The sequence below is a fragment of the Colobus angolensis genome, unplaced genomic scaffold (genome assembly GCF_000951035.1).
Source record: "Colobus angolensis palliatus isolate OR3802 unplaced genomic scaffold, Cang.pa_1.0 Scaffold369, whole genome shotgun sequence".
Lineage (NCBI taxonomy): Eukaryota > Metazoa > Chordata > Mammalia > Primates > Cercopithecidae > Colobus > Colobus angolensis.
Genome location: NW_012117032.1, coordinates 1173048 through 1188753, shown reverse-complemented (window position 1 = coordinate 1188753; position 15706 = coordinate 1173048). Strand labels below are relative to the sequence as shown.

Genomic DNA, 15706 nt, shown 5'->3' with positions numbered 1-15706 from the left:
TGCCACTTGTGATCATGGAGAGCAATGGAAGATTCAGGAGCATTTTCTTGATATATGCCTGCCTCATGTGTCTTTGCTCAGGACTGGCTTCTATCAGAAAGACTCTTCCTAGCTCAGAGTCTTCCTACACCCAGCCCGTCTGAGGGCCGATCCTTGATCACCATGTTCACTGAGGGAGGAGCTGGCCAGCTGTGCTTGCTGTGTGTAAGGCTAGATGATGGCTTGCTTCAGATAAACAGCAGGACTTGTGACCTAGTGTGAATGGGGTCCCAGTAGCACACATAACCAAAATCTTTTCCTTTTGTCCCTACTGCTCCTTACCTGCCCAGGCCTACTACCTGGGGTTTCTGATGACAGGTGCACATTAACTACTCACTAGAGAATGAGCCCTTCTTTCCTCTGTGGGCTACACAGCACTTCTCTGTGCTCCTACAGTCGAGACAGTCGAAGGACCCGCAGGGAACCTGCACAGTTGCCGCAGGTGCTCTGTATTAACCATCTGTCTGCAAACCCTTGTTCTTCCAGGATGGCAAGGTGAACGGAGTGACTGAGTCCACGCGCATCCTGGGCTACACCTTCCTCCACCCCAGTGTGATGCCTCGCCCCCACGTGCAGTCCGTGCTCCTGACCCCCCAGGATGAGTTCTTCATCCTAGGCAGTAAGGGGTTGTGGGATAGCCTGTCCGTCGAGGAGGCCGTGGAGGCCGTGCGCAATGTTCCCGACGCCCTGGCTGCTGCCAAGAAGCTGTGTACCCTGGCCCAGAGCTACGGCTGCCACGACAGCATCAGCGCTGTGGTGGTGCAGCTCAGTGTCACCGAGGACAGCTTCTGCTGCTGCGAGCTCAGCGCCAGTGGGGCCGTGCCACCACCCAGCCCTGGCATCTTCCCTCCCTCAGTGAACATGGTGATCAAGGATCGGCCCTCAGATGGGCTGGGCGTGCCATCCTCCAGCAGCGGCATGGCTTCCGAGATCAGCAGTGAGCTCTCCACCTCCGAGATGAGCAGCGAGGTGGGGTCCACGGCCTCCGATGAGCCCCCACCCGGAGCCCTAAGCGAGAACAGCCCTGCCTACCCCAGTGAGCAGCGCTGCATGCTGCACCCCGTCTGTTTGTCCAACTCCTTCCAGCGCCAGCTGTCCAGCGCCACGTTCTCTAGCGCCTTCTCCGACAACGGCCTTGACAGTGACGATGAGGAGCCCATCGAGGGCGTCTTCACCAATGGCAGCCGGGTAGAGGTGGAGGTGGACATCCACTGCAGCCGGGCCAAGGAGAAGGAGAAACAGCAGCACCTGCTTCAGGTGCCAGCAGAGGCCAGCGATGAGGGCATTGTCATCAGTGCCAACGAGGATGAGCCGGGTCTGCCCAGGAAGGCAGACTTCTCTGCCGTTGGGACCATTGGGCGCCGGAGGGCCAATGGCTCTGTTGCGCCCCAGGAAAGGAGCCACAATGTGATAGAGGTGGCTACAGATGCACCTCTTCGAAAGCCTGGAGGCTATTTTGCTGCCCCGGCTCAGCCAGATCCCGATGATCAGTTTATCATACCCCCGGAGCTGGAAGAGGAGGTCAAAGAAATCATGAAGCATCACCAGGAGCAACAGCAGCAGCAGCAGCCACCACCGCCACCTCAGCTCCAGCCGCAGCTGCCGCGGCACTACCAACTGGACCAGCTGCCAGATTATTACGACACGCCACTATGACCCAGCCGAGCTATTTAACAAATAAACTAACCACAAAATACCAAGTTGCAAGAGTCTCTCAGGCTCACATTAAACCAGGGGTTTTACTCCACGTCCTTCCCCCGGACACTGTTCCCAACCTGTCGTCGCAGCTAATCTGTAGGTTCTCTTTCTTTGGGTTATTTTTTTAAATAATCACCACTTTCTTCTAGTGATGCTTTACCAATATGATTTACATTTGTTAACTTCTCCCCCTAACATATCAGATATGTAAAGACAAAGAGCAAAAGGTTTAATATATTACAGAGAAACAGTTAATGATAATGTGCTATTTTTTAAAATGGCTTTTTGTTGTTTTGTTTGTTTGGAAGGCAAGGCAGGCTGCCGTTGCTAAATGATTTAATAATATTGTAATTCTGTATTTCTTTGGGGGGAAAAGGATTTTTTTTTTTTTTTTTTTGGTCTTGAAAATAATAGACATTTGTAGAATATGGAGACTAACTCCTAGGAGTTGCTTTACTCTGTCAGGTGACTTAAGTCACTGGGATTCACTAATTTTCTCTGAGAGAACAGCGATTGAGAATTTCTATTGTAAATAGCTCAGTGTTGTATAGTGAGGCTTAAGATGTTTTGTAGTCTTGGCGTGAGGACACAGCCCAGGTAACTGACCTTTCCCCTCCCCCTCCCCTCTGAGGAGCCTGCCCGCCTCCCAACTCACCCTCACTTCACTGAATGAGGAGGCAGAGCAGCTGCAGCATTTCTGTCCAGAGGAAGTGGATCTTAGGCCACTGCACAAGAGCCTGCACCCAAAGGCCCTAAACCCGTTTTCCTCCCTGTCCCAGCGTCTCCACTTTGACAGACAATTTTTAACTGTGTTCCTTACTGCTGCCACAATCAGCATGGCTGTATAGTGCCCCATTAGGCCATTTACATACCCAGAGTTACACTCAAGCAGAATGCACAAATGGACATGTCATAATTTTTGTTATAATAAATATGAAATTTACAAGTATTTACAAGTATCTGCTTTTGTCTCAGCAGCCAGATGTGTCTTGGAGACAGTCACACTAGCTTGGGTTTGGAAAGAATGGATGGAATATTGGGGTTATCAGATATTTCTGATTTTTTTTTTAAGAGAAAAACATCCATTAACCTACATTGAATGAAATGTGAAATTAACTGAATGGTAAACAGTATAATTAGCTGATCTTACAGCTTTTCTTTTCTTTTCTCTTTTCTTTTCTTTCTTTTCCTTTTCCTTTTTCTTTTTCTTTTTCTTTTTGAAATGGAGTCTCACTCTGTCTCCCAGGCTGCAGTGCGGTGGTGTGTTCTCTGCCCACTGCAACCTCCGCCTTCCAGGTTCAAGTGATTCTCCTGCCTCAGCCTCCTGAATAGTTGGCATTACACCACCATGCCCAGCTAATTTTCATATTTTTAGTAAAGATGGGGTTTCACCATGTTGGCCAGGCTGATCTCATACTCCTAACCTCAAGTGATCCGCCTACCTCAGCCTCCCAAAAGTGCTGGGATTACAGGTGTCCACTGTGCCAGGCCTGATCTTACAGCTTTTCTATTTCTTCTTATGACTTAGGGTAAGATGTTTGGGTACTTCTTAGGGAAGATGTGAGAAGGGGGATAGACAGAGGTTGCACAGATAGAGGCGATCCCTGGACAACTTTACTCTCATGAAGCCAAGATGGTTTTCAGTTTTCCGGGGGCCTGTCGCTCACATAAGCGGGTTAAGCTGCCTCTTACTGGGACAGGGTCAGTTGAGCTGGTTGGCTTGCCCTCCACCACTAGCAGGAATCATGTAGGTGCAGCGGTGTATCCTTAGAAAGCCAGTATTCCCAGCTACTACTCAACCGCATTTACAGACAGTGGGCCTCCGCCCTCACCTCGCCCCCACCCTGCACTTGGGAACCGTGTGTGGAAGATACTGTTGGTCTTCATCTCACATGGACCACCTTCCTATGTAGACCTGGCTTCCTTCTTGAGGTCCGCCCTTGGGTGGGACCTGGCTAGTTCAGTGACAGGGCAGTTCTTCTTTCTTAACTAGTAGACTCAGTGGTGGGCTCTGCATCCCCCTCTAGGAGGCCGCTGGGTGGACTTTGGTTTCATAATGGCCGTACTTCACTTCCATGTCAGGCTACTTGCACACCGTGCTCTTTGGAAACCACTGAGGCCATGGAAGAGAATTGCCTCATCTCGGCCCGGTGAGGGACCCAGGGACCAAGGGAGCTGACTCCCCAGTGCAGGCGGAGTACTCTGGCTGAGACTGGAAGCTGAACCACCTCGGGACCCCTGCCCCGGTTCCACTTGCCACTGGGTTGAAGCAGATGTGGACAACTCCAAGCTTTCACACCAATGCCCTAGGTCCTGCAGGTCTGAGCTGGTTCTCCGACTTCCTCAGTTCTTAAATCCACCTCTGGGCAGGGTTCACCTGTCCCTGTGGGTGAAGCAGACCCAGGCCCTGTACGTGGATCTCTTCCACTGCAGCTCACTTCCAGAGCGGTCAGAACCAGCTGAGCGTGGTCCACGGAGGCAGCAGTCACTTCCAGATTCTAAAATCGGCCCCACAGCAACTCTGTGCCGGGGCAGCCCCTGGGACCCAGAAGCTGTGATGCAGGGACGCCTCATTTCCTAACTTCTGTGTCTGCTGCAGGAGAAAGGGGTATGAGACTTGGAATTGCTTTTTTCCTGAGTCCTCCAGTTTAGTTGTGCTTGCTGCTGGGTTTATTGTCTCTTACGGTCCCATTGTGCACATACTACATGTAAGGCACCTTGGAGATACGGAGTGAGACTCTGCCCTTTGGAGGCGCGGGGTAAGTAAGGCATTTAGATGAAAAGCTAATTCAGTCGAGCACATGATGAGTGACCAAAGTGGCACAGACTTACTGATAGGTCTCCATGCTCTTGCATGGGAGCTGCCTCAGTTATTTCTGAGGAGTTTCTTTGCATTTCTGTTTATCCAGAGAGCATCTAATAGTATATGTAGAGCTGCTTATACAACTGAAAGTGTTTTCTGAATATTAAAGTCCTTAATATTTGAAGATCCCTGAAGCCACAGTGTCTGCAGGGTAAGTGTTAAGGAGAAGGGCATCCCCGCCTGCTCTATTCCCTGTTTCCTGCTGGAAATCCAGGTAATTAGGAAAGGGCTTTGGGGGGAAAGAAAGGAAGAAATGAAGGCGGAAGGGGAGAGCTCTGGTGAGCCTTGCCAGAAGAGCCCCCGATCAAGGACCCTTGAAACTGTTTGGTGTTGGATCCAGCGCGTGCTGCGCGCCCTGTGCGGGCGCCCTCAAGCTTCCTGCCCTTCGCTCCCGCTCCCGAACACTGGCTTTGATGAGAGGTAGCAGAGCCAATCTCTGGGGCCCAGAAACCCCACCTGCCTGCCTTGGTTTCTCTTGATTGCTTTTGTCACAGCACCACCTGCTGGTAAGCTTAGACTTTGGGTGGAAATGAGTTTCACTCTTCTTTATCCTTGCTTCACTTTCCCAGAAGAAACAGTTGTTTAAGTTTCTTATCACTGTATTTTCCTAAACACATGATAGCAATCTCCTATACCACTGGCAAGTATAGCAGAGAAGCTGTGTTTCTGCTTTTGTTTCCCCTTTTTAAGACAGTAGAAGTGATGACAGCTGGTTCCTGTGATGAGCCTGATTTTCCTTGGGAAACTGACATGCAGAAATATTAAGATGTGTAACCAGCATCATATAGTTTTGCTGGGAGAGAAGTCTGTCTTCAACATCCATCTAATTTCCAATTCCCTTTTATCCACGGTTAAAAAAAGCGAAACCCAAAGCATCTCTTAACATGTTTTGGACCTTATAGGATAACACCTGAGAGTCCCTCACTACTGGCACTGCAGGGGAGAGAAGAATTCCATTTGATCATGTGAACATTCATCAAAGGGTGTTTTAAGTTCATTCCTGACATGGTATCAGAAGATAGAATTTCAGGCCAGGCACGGTGGCTCATGCCTGTAATCCCAGCACTTAGGGAGGCCGAGGCGGGTGGATCACCTGAGGTCAGGAGTTCGAGACCAGTCTGGCCAACATACTGAAATCCTGTCTCTACTAAAAATACAAAAATTAGCCAGGTGCGGTGGTGCATGCCTGTAATTCCAGCTACTCAGGAGGCTGAGGCAGGAGAATTGCTTGAACTCAGGAGGCAGAGGTTACAATGAGCCGAGATCATGCCACTGCATTCCAGCCTGGGTGATAGAGACTCTGTCTCAAAAAAAAAAAAAAGATTCTTTTTATTATTATTATACTTTAAGTTCTAGGGTACATGTGCACAACGTGCAGGTTTGTTGCATGTGTATACATGTGCCATGTTGGTGTGCTGCACCCATTAACTCGTCATTAACATTAGGTGTATCTTCTAATGCTATCCCTCCCCGCTGCCCCCCACCCCACAATGGACCCTGGTGTGTGATGTTCCCCGCCCTGTGTCCAAGTGTTCTCATTGTTCAATTCCCATCTATGAGTGAGAACATGAGGTGTTTGGTTTTCTGTCCTTGTGACAGTTTGCTCAGAATGATGGTTTCTAGCTTCATCCATGTCCCTGCAAAGGACTTGAACTCATCCTAAAAACAGACAGAATTTCTATAAAGTGTGGATTTCTGGTATCTGCCTTACCTACCTCTCCAGCAATCAAATTAGGTCATGTATTTGAAGTAATTTAAATGCTAAATACTAAATACATGTAAATATTGTCATTGTTACAAATGAAGGAACTAAGGGGGGTCTGAAAGAAAATAATGGGGAATGCAGCAAAAGCACCTTTTTAAGCCAGGTATGGTACTGTGGGCCTGAAGTTAGTCCCAGCGACTCGGGAGTCTGAGGCTGGAGGATCACTTGAGCCCACGATTTCAAGGCCAGCCCAGGCAACACAGCAAGGCCCCCGTCTCTTTAAAAAAAAGAAAAAAGTACCTTTTTAAAAATGGGAAACTCTTAAGGCATTATTGAAGTTGTTATAGAAGGAAAAGCACTGGTAATGATGGAGAAAATGGGCTTCTCTTGTTTGTTGCATTTCATTTTCCTTTCAGTGCATCCCTGACTCATGCTGTACAAACTAGTCTATGGAAACTCTTATTTCAATATTGTCATTTATCTGTTGTGAACTGATTCTTATTGCTATGTATTTGAAAGACGGCTCTAAGGTGGTTTTATTTCCCCCTAAGCCTCACCCCACTCAGCACCAAAATTACAACAAAGTTCCGACCTAGTACAGCGAATCTATTGCTCTGCTCAGTAAGTGAATGTAGGAATTACATCCAGCAGACAAAGCTTTGGGCTGGTAATGGAAAGCACACTCCACCGCTCGCACCCACCTGCTTCACTGTGTCCGTTCATTCAGCGTGTTTAGGAAACACCACTAAAGAGCTGGTTACCTTGCATGACTGTGCCTCACCAGCACGGGGCCTTGAGAAAACGGCTTGGTGTGGAGGTGGCTGTGCTAACCTCATGAGGGTGTGAGCCAGCATGAGGATGGCCTAAAGCCCACACGAATGGCAGAAGCCAGTGTGGAGGCCCCATATATTGTCCTGTTCCTTCTGGAAAACTAAGGTTGAACACTGCCAAGGAAATGGGCAGATGGGTCCCCAAGACGGCCGTCCATTTTCTGGGCTGTGTGATAGAAAGCAGGAGGCTTTGCTGTCCCCAGCTCTGATGTGAGTACCCATAAACAAGCACGGCATTTCTCGAACTTCGGTTCATTAGTCCCTTCATTTTATGCCCAGTCAGAAACACAGTGTTCTTCTATCCTGTTCAGAGGGGGAAGCAACAGAACACTTGGAGAATTTTCTTCCACCTGCTTGTGACTGGAGTTGCTCTCATTGTCATTCCTCCGCTTTTCTAAGGACAAGGAAGGAAAAATGCCTTCACTGAAATCACAAGTACTTTCTTGTCATTCGGTTTCTTAGGTCTTATTCCATTCTGGTAAGCTGGCACTTTCCCCTAATTGCCAATCTTACCTATTGAGAGAAAGTTGAAATGGCAACGAAGATGGTTTTCCCAAATGCTACACCTCCAGATGTTGACTTTTCTTGAACTCATTTATAAGTTATTTGCTTTTCTGAGTTTTCAAGAAAACTGCTCCACAATTAACATTCAAAGGTTCTTAAACTAGTTTTCACTAATAGAAATTGCCCTGTAAGCCAAGAATAAATCAAGCACAAAAAGTAAATGTCTTTTATTTGCCTTATGATCTATAATACTGTTTAAGAACTCCTCAAATACGCCGCCTCCTAGAGCATTTCAGATGGTTAAAAATGGCTTATTTAAATGTGTCACATCACTGCACACCGTACAAACCACAAGCCATACTTCTTCCTTACGAACAGCAATATACTGAAACCCCCATCCCTCACAAGTTAAGCCCATTAGGATTTTTTTCCTAAAAACGTCAGCAGACGTGTCATAATGTCGCCTGTGTGTGTCATTTGCAAATAAGGATGTAAAAGTTTGGTGAGTCCTCCAGTTTTCAAATTTACATTTTGTTATATTCCTTAGATTCCGGTGTGTTGGGTGTGTATTCTGTCACTATTCCTGGGACATTTCCTAAAGGACGATGGGGCATGAGGGGAGAGAAAGGACAGTGGATGGACATGGCCAAGAAGAGCAGGTTGACCAGAGAGGGCTGTTTCCTTTCCATTCTGTTCTAGTCTCAACATCACACAGCAGACGCCATCTCAAGAGTTGACCTCAGACCCATTTCTAGGCAGAATATACACTGTGCCGTTCTGCTGAGTTGGTGTTGTGTCTATTCCTGCTGGCGATCCAAAGATAGAGGCTCCTTGGTGCCCCTTCCTAAACTGGTGAGCACCTCCATGAATAAGTGGAGCACTCACTCTGGGCAGAGTGCAGTGGGAGAGGCTCCCAGAGATGGATAATAAAACCACAGTTTAAAAGATGACAATGTACTGGGGAGACTTTGAACCAACACACACAGTGGAGTGAGAGAGTGGGATGGGGAGGGCCAAACCCCGCACATACTGCTCATGGCCAACCCTGAGCTCCGAAGGGCCTCTCAGCCCCAGCCCTGCAGTGTGACCCCTGAGAACCGGCTCAGTAGCAAGTTCTTACTGTGCAGCGGTGACCTCCAGGCTCTCCCGTCTGCTGGCCTTCTGAAGGATAGTACTTCCCATCATCAGTGAAGGAAGAAGGACAAATGTCCACATCCTGCCTCCCTGCCACCCAGACAGGCTCGTTCTTGGGTGGAGCACCCTTAGCCATCGCGCCGCAACGCCCAGGAGGCTCTGCAGAGAATGAGCCCCTCCACGTGTGCTGAGTGCGGACGACACAGGAGCAGATAAGAGTGACCCTGTGCTGCACTTACAGTCACTAAGACGGGGCGCTGAGGGGGAGCAGGGCCAATGCTGCTGTGTGCTGTGCACCGAACACCATGGACACCATTTCCCAGCTGCTTTTCTTGAATGAGCAGGTTTGATTTTGATCCACTTTCAGTGGTACACGCGTGGGGAAGGTGGGTACCGTCGGCCGTCCCTCGTTCCCATCCAGCACACTTGCCTTCTGGCTGCCTCTGCTGCAGGAACCCTTACCCTGCTCTGTGCACCCCCCTTTCTAGCACCCTGAGAACGGGCCACATGCCCATTAGCAATGGGAGCAGAAGGCCCTGGCATCTTGAGTGAAGACGGGAGGGAGGACGCCTGGGGCTGAGCAAGCCCCTCCCTGAGTGAGTAGCCTCCGCTTTAGCCATGCTTTTGCTAGAAGCAGCCTTAGGGTCTCCAGGGGCTTATCCTTGACATGGGCCCAGCCTTCTGCCCTCTTCTTCTGCCTAGGGCCATGGAGGTGGGTGCTGTCCACAGACTTCCAGCCTCAGTCCCCACTGAGTCCCAGGGCTGCTCAGCCACCCTTGCACTTGTCCCTTCCACACCTCACAGGCACCATTTACCCCCCGTTCTCAAACCTCCTTCGAGGAAACGAGGCCCTGTCCTTCCCTGCACTCCCCTGTCCCTTCCCTGCACTCCCATGTCCCTTCCCTGCACTCCGCTGTCCCTTCCCTGCACTCCCCTGTCCCTTCCCTGCACTCCCCTGTCCCTTCCCTGCACTCCCCTGTCTCGGAGAAAGTGCTCATCCTCTGACTACCTCCCCCTGCCTCTTTCTGACACTTCTGCAACCTGTAATTAGTGCAGGATTCATCTCGTTTACAAAAACATAAATAAAACCTTCTCACATGTACCTTAGTCCGGCCTAGCTCTTCCCACTTCCCGCTCGTGTTGACCCGCTTCCCAGGCAGGCACCGTCCCTGCCCGCGGCTTTGCCGTGCGCTCCTTCAGCCACCTCTGTGGTCTCCCCACAGACACCGACGCCTTCAGGGACTTCAGGGACCTGTTTCAGCCTTTGGCAGCCTGTCCCATCCCTCTTGTTTCGCCAGCTTTTGTTTGACCTTTGGTCTGACTTGGAGCTGCTACTTCGAGGCCTCATTTTCCCCGGCTCTCCCTGCCTGATCCTGAAGGGAGCCCTAGAGCCCTTCCCTTCACCTCCCCTTCACATTAGCGGTGCTTCCTGGGCCACTGGGTCACTCCCACGGCTGCAGCCAGGCCCATCCTCCTTCTGGACACTCCCCTCCCCTTGGGCACCACAAACCCAGGGCAGAGCCCCTGGCCTTCAGCAAGGTTGGTGCCGGGAAGCGGCCCCCACACCACTTGCCAACCTCCAGGCTCCACCCGCTTCATCCCCACCTCCCCATCATCTGTCGCCAAGTCCTGTCAACTCTACTTCCCGAACACCCCCATGAGTGCCTCGTCTCATCTCTCCCCTACATTTACTATGGGTTTTATTGGGACGCTCGGTTATCTCCCAGGGTTTTGGAACAGATTCCTGGGGCTTCTCCAAGCCTCTGTCGCTTTTCTTTCTTTTCCCTCAGGTCTTGTCCTCCACATGACTGCCCAAGAAATCTTCCTAAAACACCGATCCCATCATGTTTTTCTCCCACCTAAATCTCTGAGTTGCTTCTTCTCACATCCAAGTAAAAATGCAAATCTTCAGTATAGCATAAAAGACTACCCCAGTTTGCCCCTGGGTGATATGGTTTGCATCTGTGTCCCCAGCAAATCTCATGCGGAACTGTAATCCTGTGTGTTGGACGTGGGGCCTGGTGAGGGGTGACTGGATCCTGGGGGCGCAGTTCTCATAGCACCATCCCCTGGTGCTGTTCTCATGAAAGTGAGGGAGTGGGCTGTGGTGAGAGCTGGTCGTTTAAGTGTGTAGCACTTTCCCCCTCTTTATTTTCCTGCTCTGGCCATGTGAGACGCACCTGCTTCCCCTTTGCCTTTCACCATAACTCTTTCTTGAGGCCTCCCCAGAAGCAGAAGCCACTGTGCTTCCCGTACAGCCTGCAAAACCGTGAGCCAAGGAAAGCTCTTTTCTTTATAAAGTACCCCAGTCTCAGGTATTTCTTGAGAACAGTGAGAGAACAGACTAATCTACCTGGCCACCTTCCCACCATCAGCACTCTCCCCAGCCAGGGCACCCAACTTGTCCCACTTCCCCCAGGACTTTGAGGATTTCAGCCCTGAAGGTCTGACACCCACCAAGTTGGCTGCTCGCCCTGTCACCCCCACCATGCCCTGCTCCTGCTGTCCCAAAGCGTGCACGGGTCCCACGGGAGCATCTCCTTCATGCTGCTGCTTGTTTGCAGTTTTTCCTCCAGTGCTGCTGCTCTGTCTCTTCTTTTTTATCGTTCACTTTTATCTACATCAAAGTATACATGTAAATTGTTTTTAAAGCCCAATAGTTGAGTGTGCCTGGAAAGAGAAGCATCTCTCCCTCCCTCCCTCTCTCGTCCTCCCTGGCTCCCAGTCCTCCAGGGCAGCCTCTTTCAGCTGTTCTTGTGCAGTTCACCCCAACCAGAAAGGCTTTGATCACCAGCTCTTCATTTTTTCGTTTTCGTGCTTATTACCTTCCCTCTATGAGGATTTTGTACTCTCACCCCCCTCGTCCCATGCACACACATCCTTTTCTCCTGTCCTCCTGACATTGTTAAGTCATATTTTGTTAGATCAATAATCAGTGTTTGTATCATTGTGAATATGTAAATATCCGTGGCTGAGCCAGGTAGTGCATTTTGATTCTATCTCCTTTTCTGTACAGGTTTTTATTTGTTTTGGAGTTAATACTTGCCTGTTTTTTGTTTTTTTGTTTGTTTGTTTTTGCTCTCTTGATTTTCTATGTAATTTTCACTTATCCCCTGACCTCTCCATCAGAAGTATAAATATGTTCAAACACATTCAACAATCTATGAATTAAATTATTCCTCTTTTTCTTTCTTTCTTTCTTTTTTTTTTTTTTTTTTTTTTTTTTTTGTTAAGACAGAGTCTCACGCTGTCACCCTGGCTAGATGCAGTGGCACAATCTCGGCTCACTGCAATCTCCCCCTCCCAGATTCAAGAGATTCTTGTGCTTCAGCCTCCCGAGTAGCTGGGATTATAGGCACATGGCACCACGCCTGGCTAATTTCTGTATTTTTGGTAGAGATGGGGTTTTATCATGTTGGCCAGACTGGTCTCGAGCTCCTGACTTCAGGTGATCCGCCCGTCTTGGCCTCCCAAAGTGCTGGGATTACAGGCGTGAGCTACCACGCCTGGATGGATTACTCCTCTTTTTGTTAGTGACATCCCTCTGGCCCTCTGTCTCCCTGTCCGGTCTAGCCTTTTCCTCCCCAGGATTGCTACTAAGCTGTCATCCTTGTGCTTCCCTTCTCACTTCCTGGGAATTTTCTTTGCCCATCTCCTTTACTGGATCGCCTGTCCCTGCGTTTGTATTTTATTCTTTCTTGGTGTACCCCTTCATTTTACCAGGAAACAATCTCCAGTAACTTCCTTAGAAAATATGCATAGGAAGTCAATTTCGTGAGCCCCTACCCATCTGAAGATATCTTTGTTTTTCCATAACACTTGACGGATGTGTGGTTGAGCATAGAATTCTGGCTGGAACTCTTTTCCTTCAAAAATTTCACAGCACTGCTTCCTGCTTCCACTGATGAGTATGAGACTGATACAATGATTATGTTTCGGTAAAACTTTATCTGCACAACTATGTGTTGTGTTCCAACAAAACTTTGTTATTTACATGTTCTCTACAGCTGCTTTTGTGTTACAGTGGCAGAACTGAGTAGCTGGGACAGAGGCTGTAAGGCCCACAATGTCTGTCCCACAGTGTCTAAAATATTTACTATCTGGCCATTTACAGAAAAAGTTTATCAACCCCTGTCCTATCACGATATTTATAGCTCACATTGGACTACTATGGATAATCCTCAAGTTTTCTTATCTTTATGTCCCTTTTGTCTTTCTGACAGATAACCTTACTTTATCTTCCAAATCACTTTAAAAATCTCTTCTATCATATTTTAATTTCCAAGTGCTTTTTACAGTTCTCTGAATCTTTTTTCCTAGCATCCTGTCTTTTCCTGTATGAGGATATTAACTGGAATAGGTGTTTTGGGTTTCGCTCCTTGAATTGTCTCTGTTTCTGTTTGTTTTGGTCCCTGTCTTGCCCTGGGGGCTGTCCTCAGGTGGCCGGTGCTCCTGGGTTGCCAGTGCACACTGAATGAAGAGCATGGCACCAGAACACTGCCAGCCCCTTGTGCCCCGGTGGGGCGTGCCCACAGGAGGGTCTGTGCATGGAGGGGCGGCCTAGTTTCCTCGGGGCCTGTCCCTGCTCTTACTGTCTATCCACCTTTTCTTTTGAGCCAGCAGGAGCCCTCTAATGTGTCTCCTGGGGAGGTGGGTAAGGGTGGGATATTTATTTTGGCTGTTCACCTAATTTCAGCACGGAGAACCGACCCACTAAGCACCTCCTCTATTCCAGACACCATTCCAGCCCCTGAGGTTAGTGGGAAGGAGGTCAGAGAAGGCCAATGGCTTCAGGCAGCGCCTCCCGATGGAGAAGATGGACCAGGAATAAATACACTTTTTAAAATTAACACGATTATATTTCAGATTGCAAAAAAAGATATGAAGGAAATAGAAGAGGCCAAGTGATTGAGAGTGATGTCCGACCTAAGACCTGGCTGAAAAGAAGTCAGATTAGGATCTGGAGGAAGGGAAGGAATTTCAAGCAGAGGCGACTGCAGTGACCTCTGCAAGGGCCGGGACGCTCTGGAGGAGTAGGCCAAAAAGAGCGTCCCTCTCTCCTCGCCCCAGCATCTGACCAAGAGCAGAACAGGGCAGAGAAATAAGCAGAAGAAGAGGGCGACAAGATTGCGTGTGTGTCTTAAGGCTGCCGATGGAGGCTGCGCCCTGTGTCGCCGGTGAGTGGGCTAATGACTGTGAGCCTGATTCAGTCAGACTTGCCCCCGCAGCCAGAGAGCGCCCCCTGCAGGGGGCCCGGGCTCCCGAAGGAGGGAAGGTGGGCTGCGCGTGCGCAGTTCATCCTCCTGGCCTCAGGCCATGCAGGGAGGTCCTCCTGGCTGCAAACTGGGCACGCTCAGGCGCCCCGGGGAGGGTGGCGTGGCTAGAGCTCAGTGATGCAGGGGAAGATTGTGTGAGATGGAGGCCAAGGCCAGGCAACATTAGTGAACACGATGCTCTGAATACAAGGAGAAAAGGGGATTTCTAACCTGGCAGCCAGGCTGCAGATGAGCGGATGGAAAGTTAAGAGGAAACGTCAGGAATACAGAGGATTCTGGCCAACGACACGACAGAATTCTTGCCGAAGGCAGGCCAGGTGATAAGATGTCATGACTGGGCTGGCACGGGATCTCACGCCTGTAATCTCAGTACTTTATAATCAACGATCACTTGAGGCCAGGCGTTTGAGACCAGCCTGGGCAAAAAAGTTACCTCGTCTCTACCCTCCCGCGCCCCCCACAAAAAAAGAAGCTGGGCGCGGTACTTGAGCCCAGGAGGTCAAGACTGCAGTGAGCCACGATCACGACACTGCCCTCCACCGTGGGTTACAAGGCAAGATCCTGTCTCCCAAAGTAAAAAAATTTGAGGGTTGTCGTGCAGAACCCCTGTTAACTCCAGTAGGGATGGTGCCATGTCCAAGAGGCTGAGGAACAGACCTGAAGCCAGTTAAGGAGACATAGGGTTTACTGGCGACTCACATACAGGGCTGTCCAGGAGCCCCAAGCTGGGCAGGAAGATGGCTCTCATGCGTAAGAAGCATGCAGGTTATATTCCTTTTTCACTTAGCAACCTCTACCTGGCAACCTCCACCTAGCAACATTCATTTAACCCAAAACAAAGGGCCTTAATCCCCTGTACCGCCTGCCATTCCAAGGGATGGGCCAGGGGGCTGGACATCTTTCAGAGATGAGTGAATCTCCGGGCGGCCACTCCTGGATTCCTTAGCTCAGAACTTCGAACACACATTCCTTAAGACCATCGAGTCATTCTCAGGGTTGAGTTATTGCTGTTAGGTGCATCTGCCCTACAGGGTGGGGAGCAGGAATTTGGTCAAACATCAGGAGTGGTCAGGACAAGGGTGAAACATTTGCCGCTAAACCTGCCTGCCTGCATTCTTGCTAAAACTGGACTAAATGAGCCAAGGTCAGGGATTTGTCAGAAAGAGGACTTGGCAGCCTGACTCAAGTTTGGTCAAAGGAGAGAGCCTTTGTCACTGTGACCCCAGCAGTGGGAATTTGGACAACCCCCTTGAACTCATGCACCTTTGTCTGTGAAGGGAGCTTTGGATGCAGGGACTTGGAGTCGTTTCACCAGCCCTGTTATTCATGCTTCCAGGACATCACTGTTCCCCAGGGCACAGCCCCAGGGATGGACACCCATAGGTTCATCCCCTGGAGCCTGAGTTTAGGGAGAGGAGAGCAGCCCTCTGCTGCACGCTGCACGGAACTGTCCGCTTCAGTGCTGAGGAAGCCAGCACTTTGGGTAGTTTGGGACCTTTTCATTCTAGATGGATGTGACTTGGCAAAACGTAGCTTGAAATGAAAAGAAAGAGGGCTTTTGTGGTGTGTGTGTGTGTGTGTGTGTGTGTGTGTGTGTGTGTGTGTGTGTGTCTAGATCTTTTGCTAGTGATGAAATTATGGCATCACTGTCCCAGTG

At 49.6% G+C, this 15706-nt stretch overlaps 1 protein-coding gene across 1 annotated transcript in view; it reads left to right on the top strand.

Moving 5' to 3' along the window:
• Window positions 1-2686, top strand: part of PHLPP1 (PH domain and leucine rich repeat protein phosphatase 1) — a 264871-nt gene extending 262185 nt beyond the window's left edge. The window contains exon 17 of the mRNA XM_011953596.1: window positions 526-2686. Within this exon, the coding sequence (XP_011808986.1) occupies window positions 526-1695 (1170 nt within the window). The 3' untranslated portion in view covers window positions 1696-2686. The remainder of the gene's footprint in view (window positions 1-525) is intronic.
• The last annotated feature ends 13020 nt before the right edge of the window (window positions 2687-15706 follow it).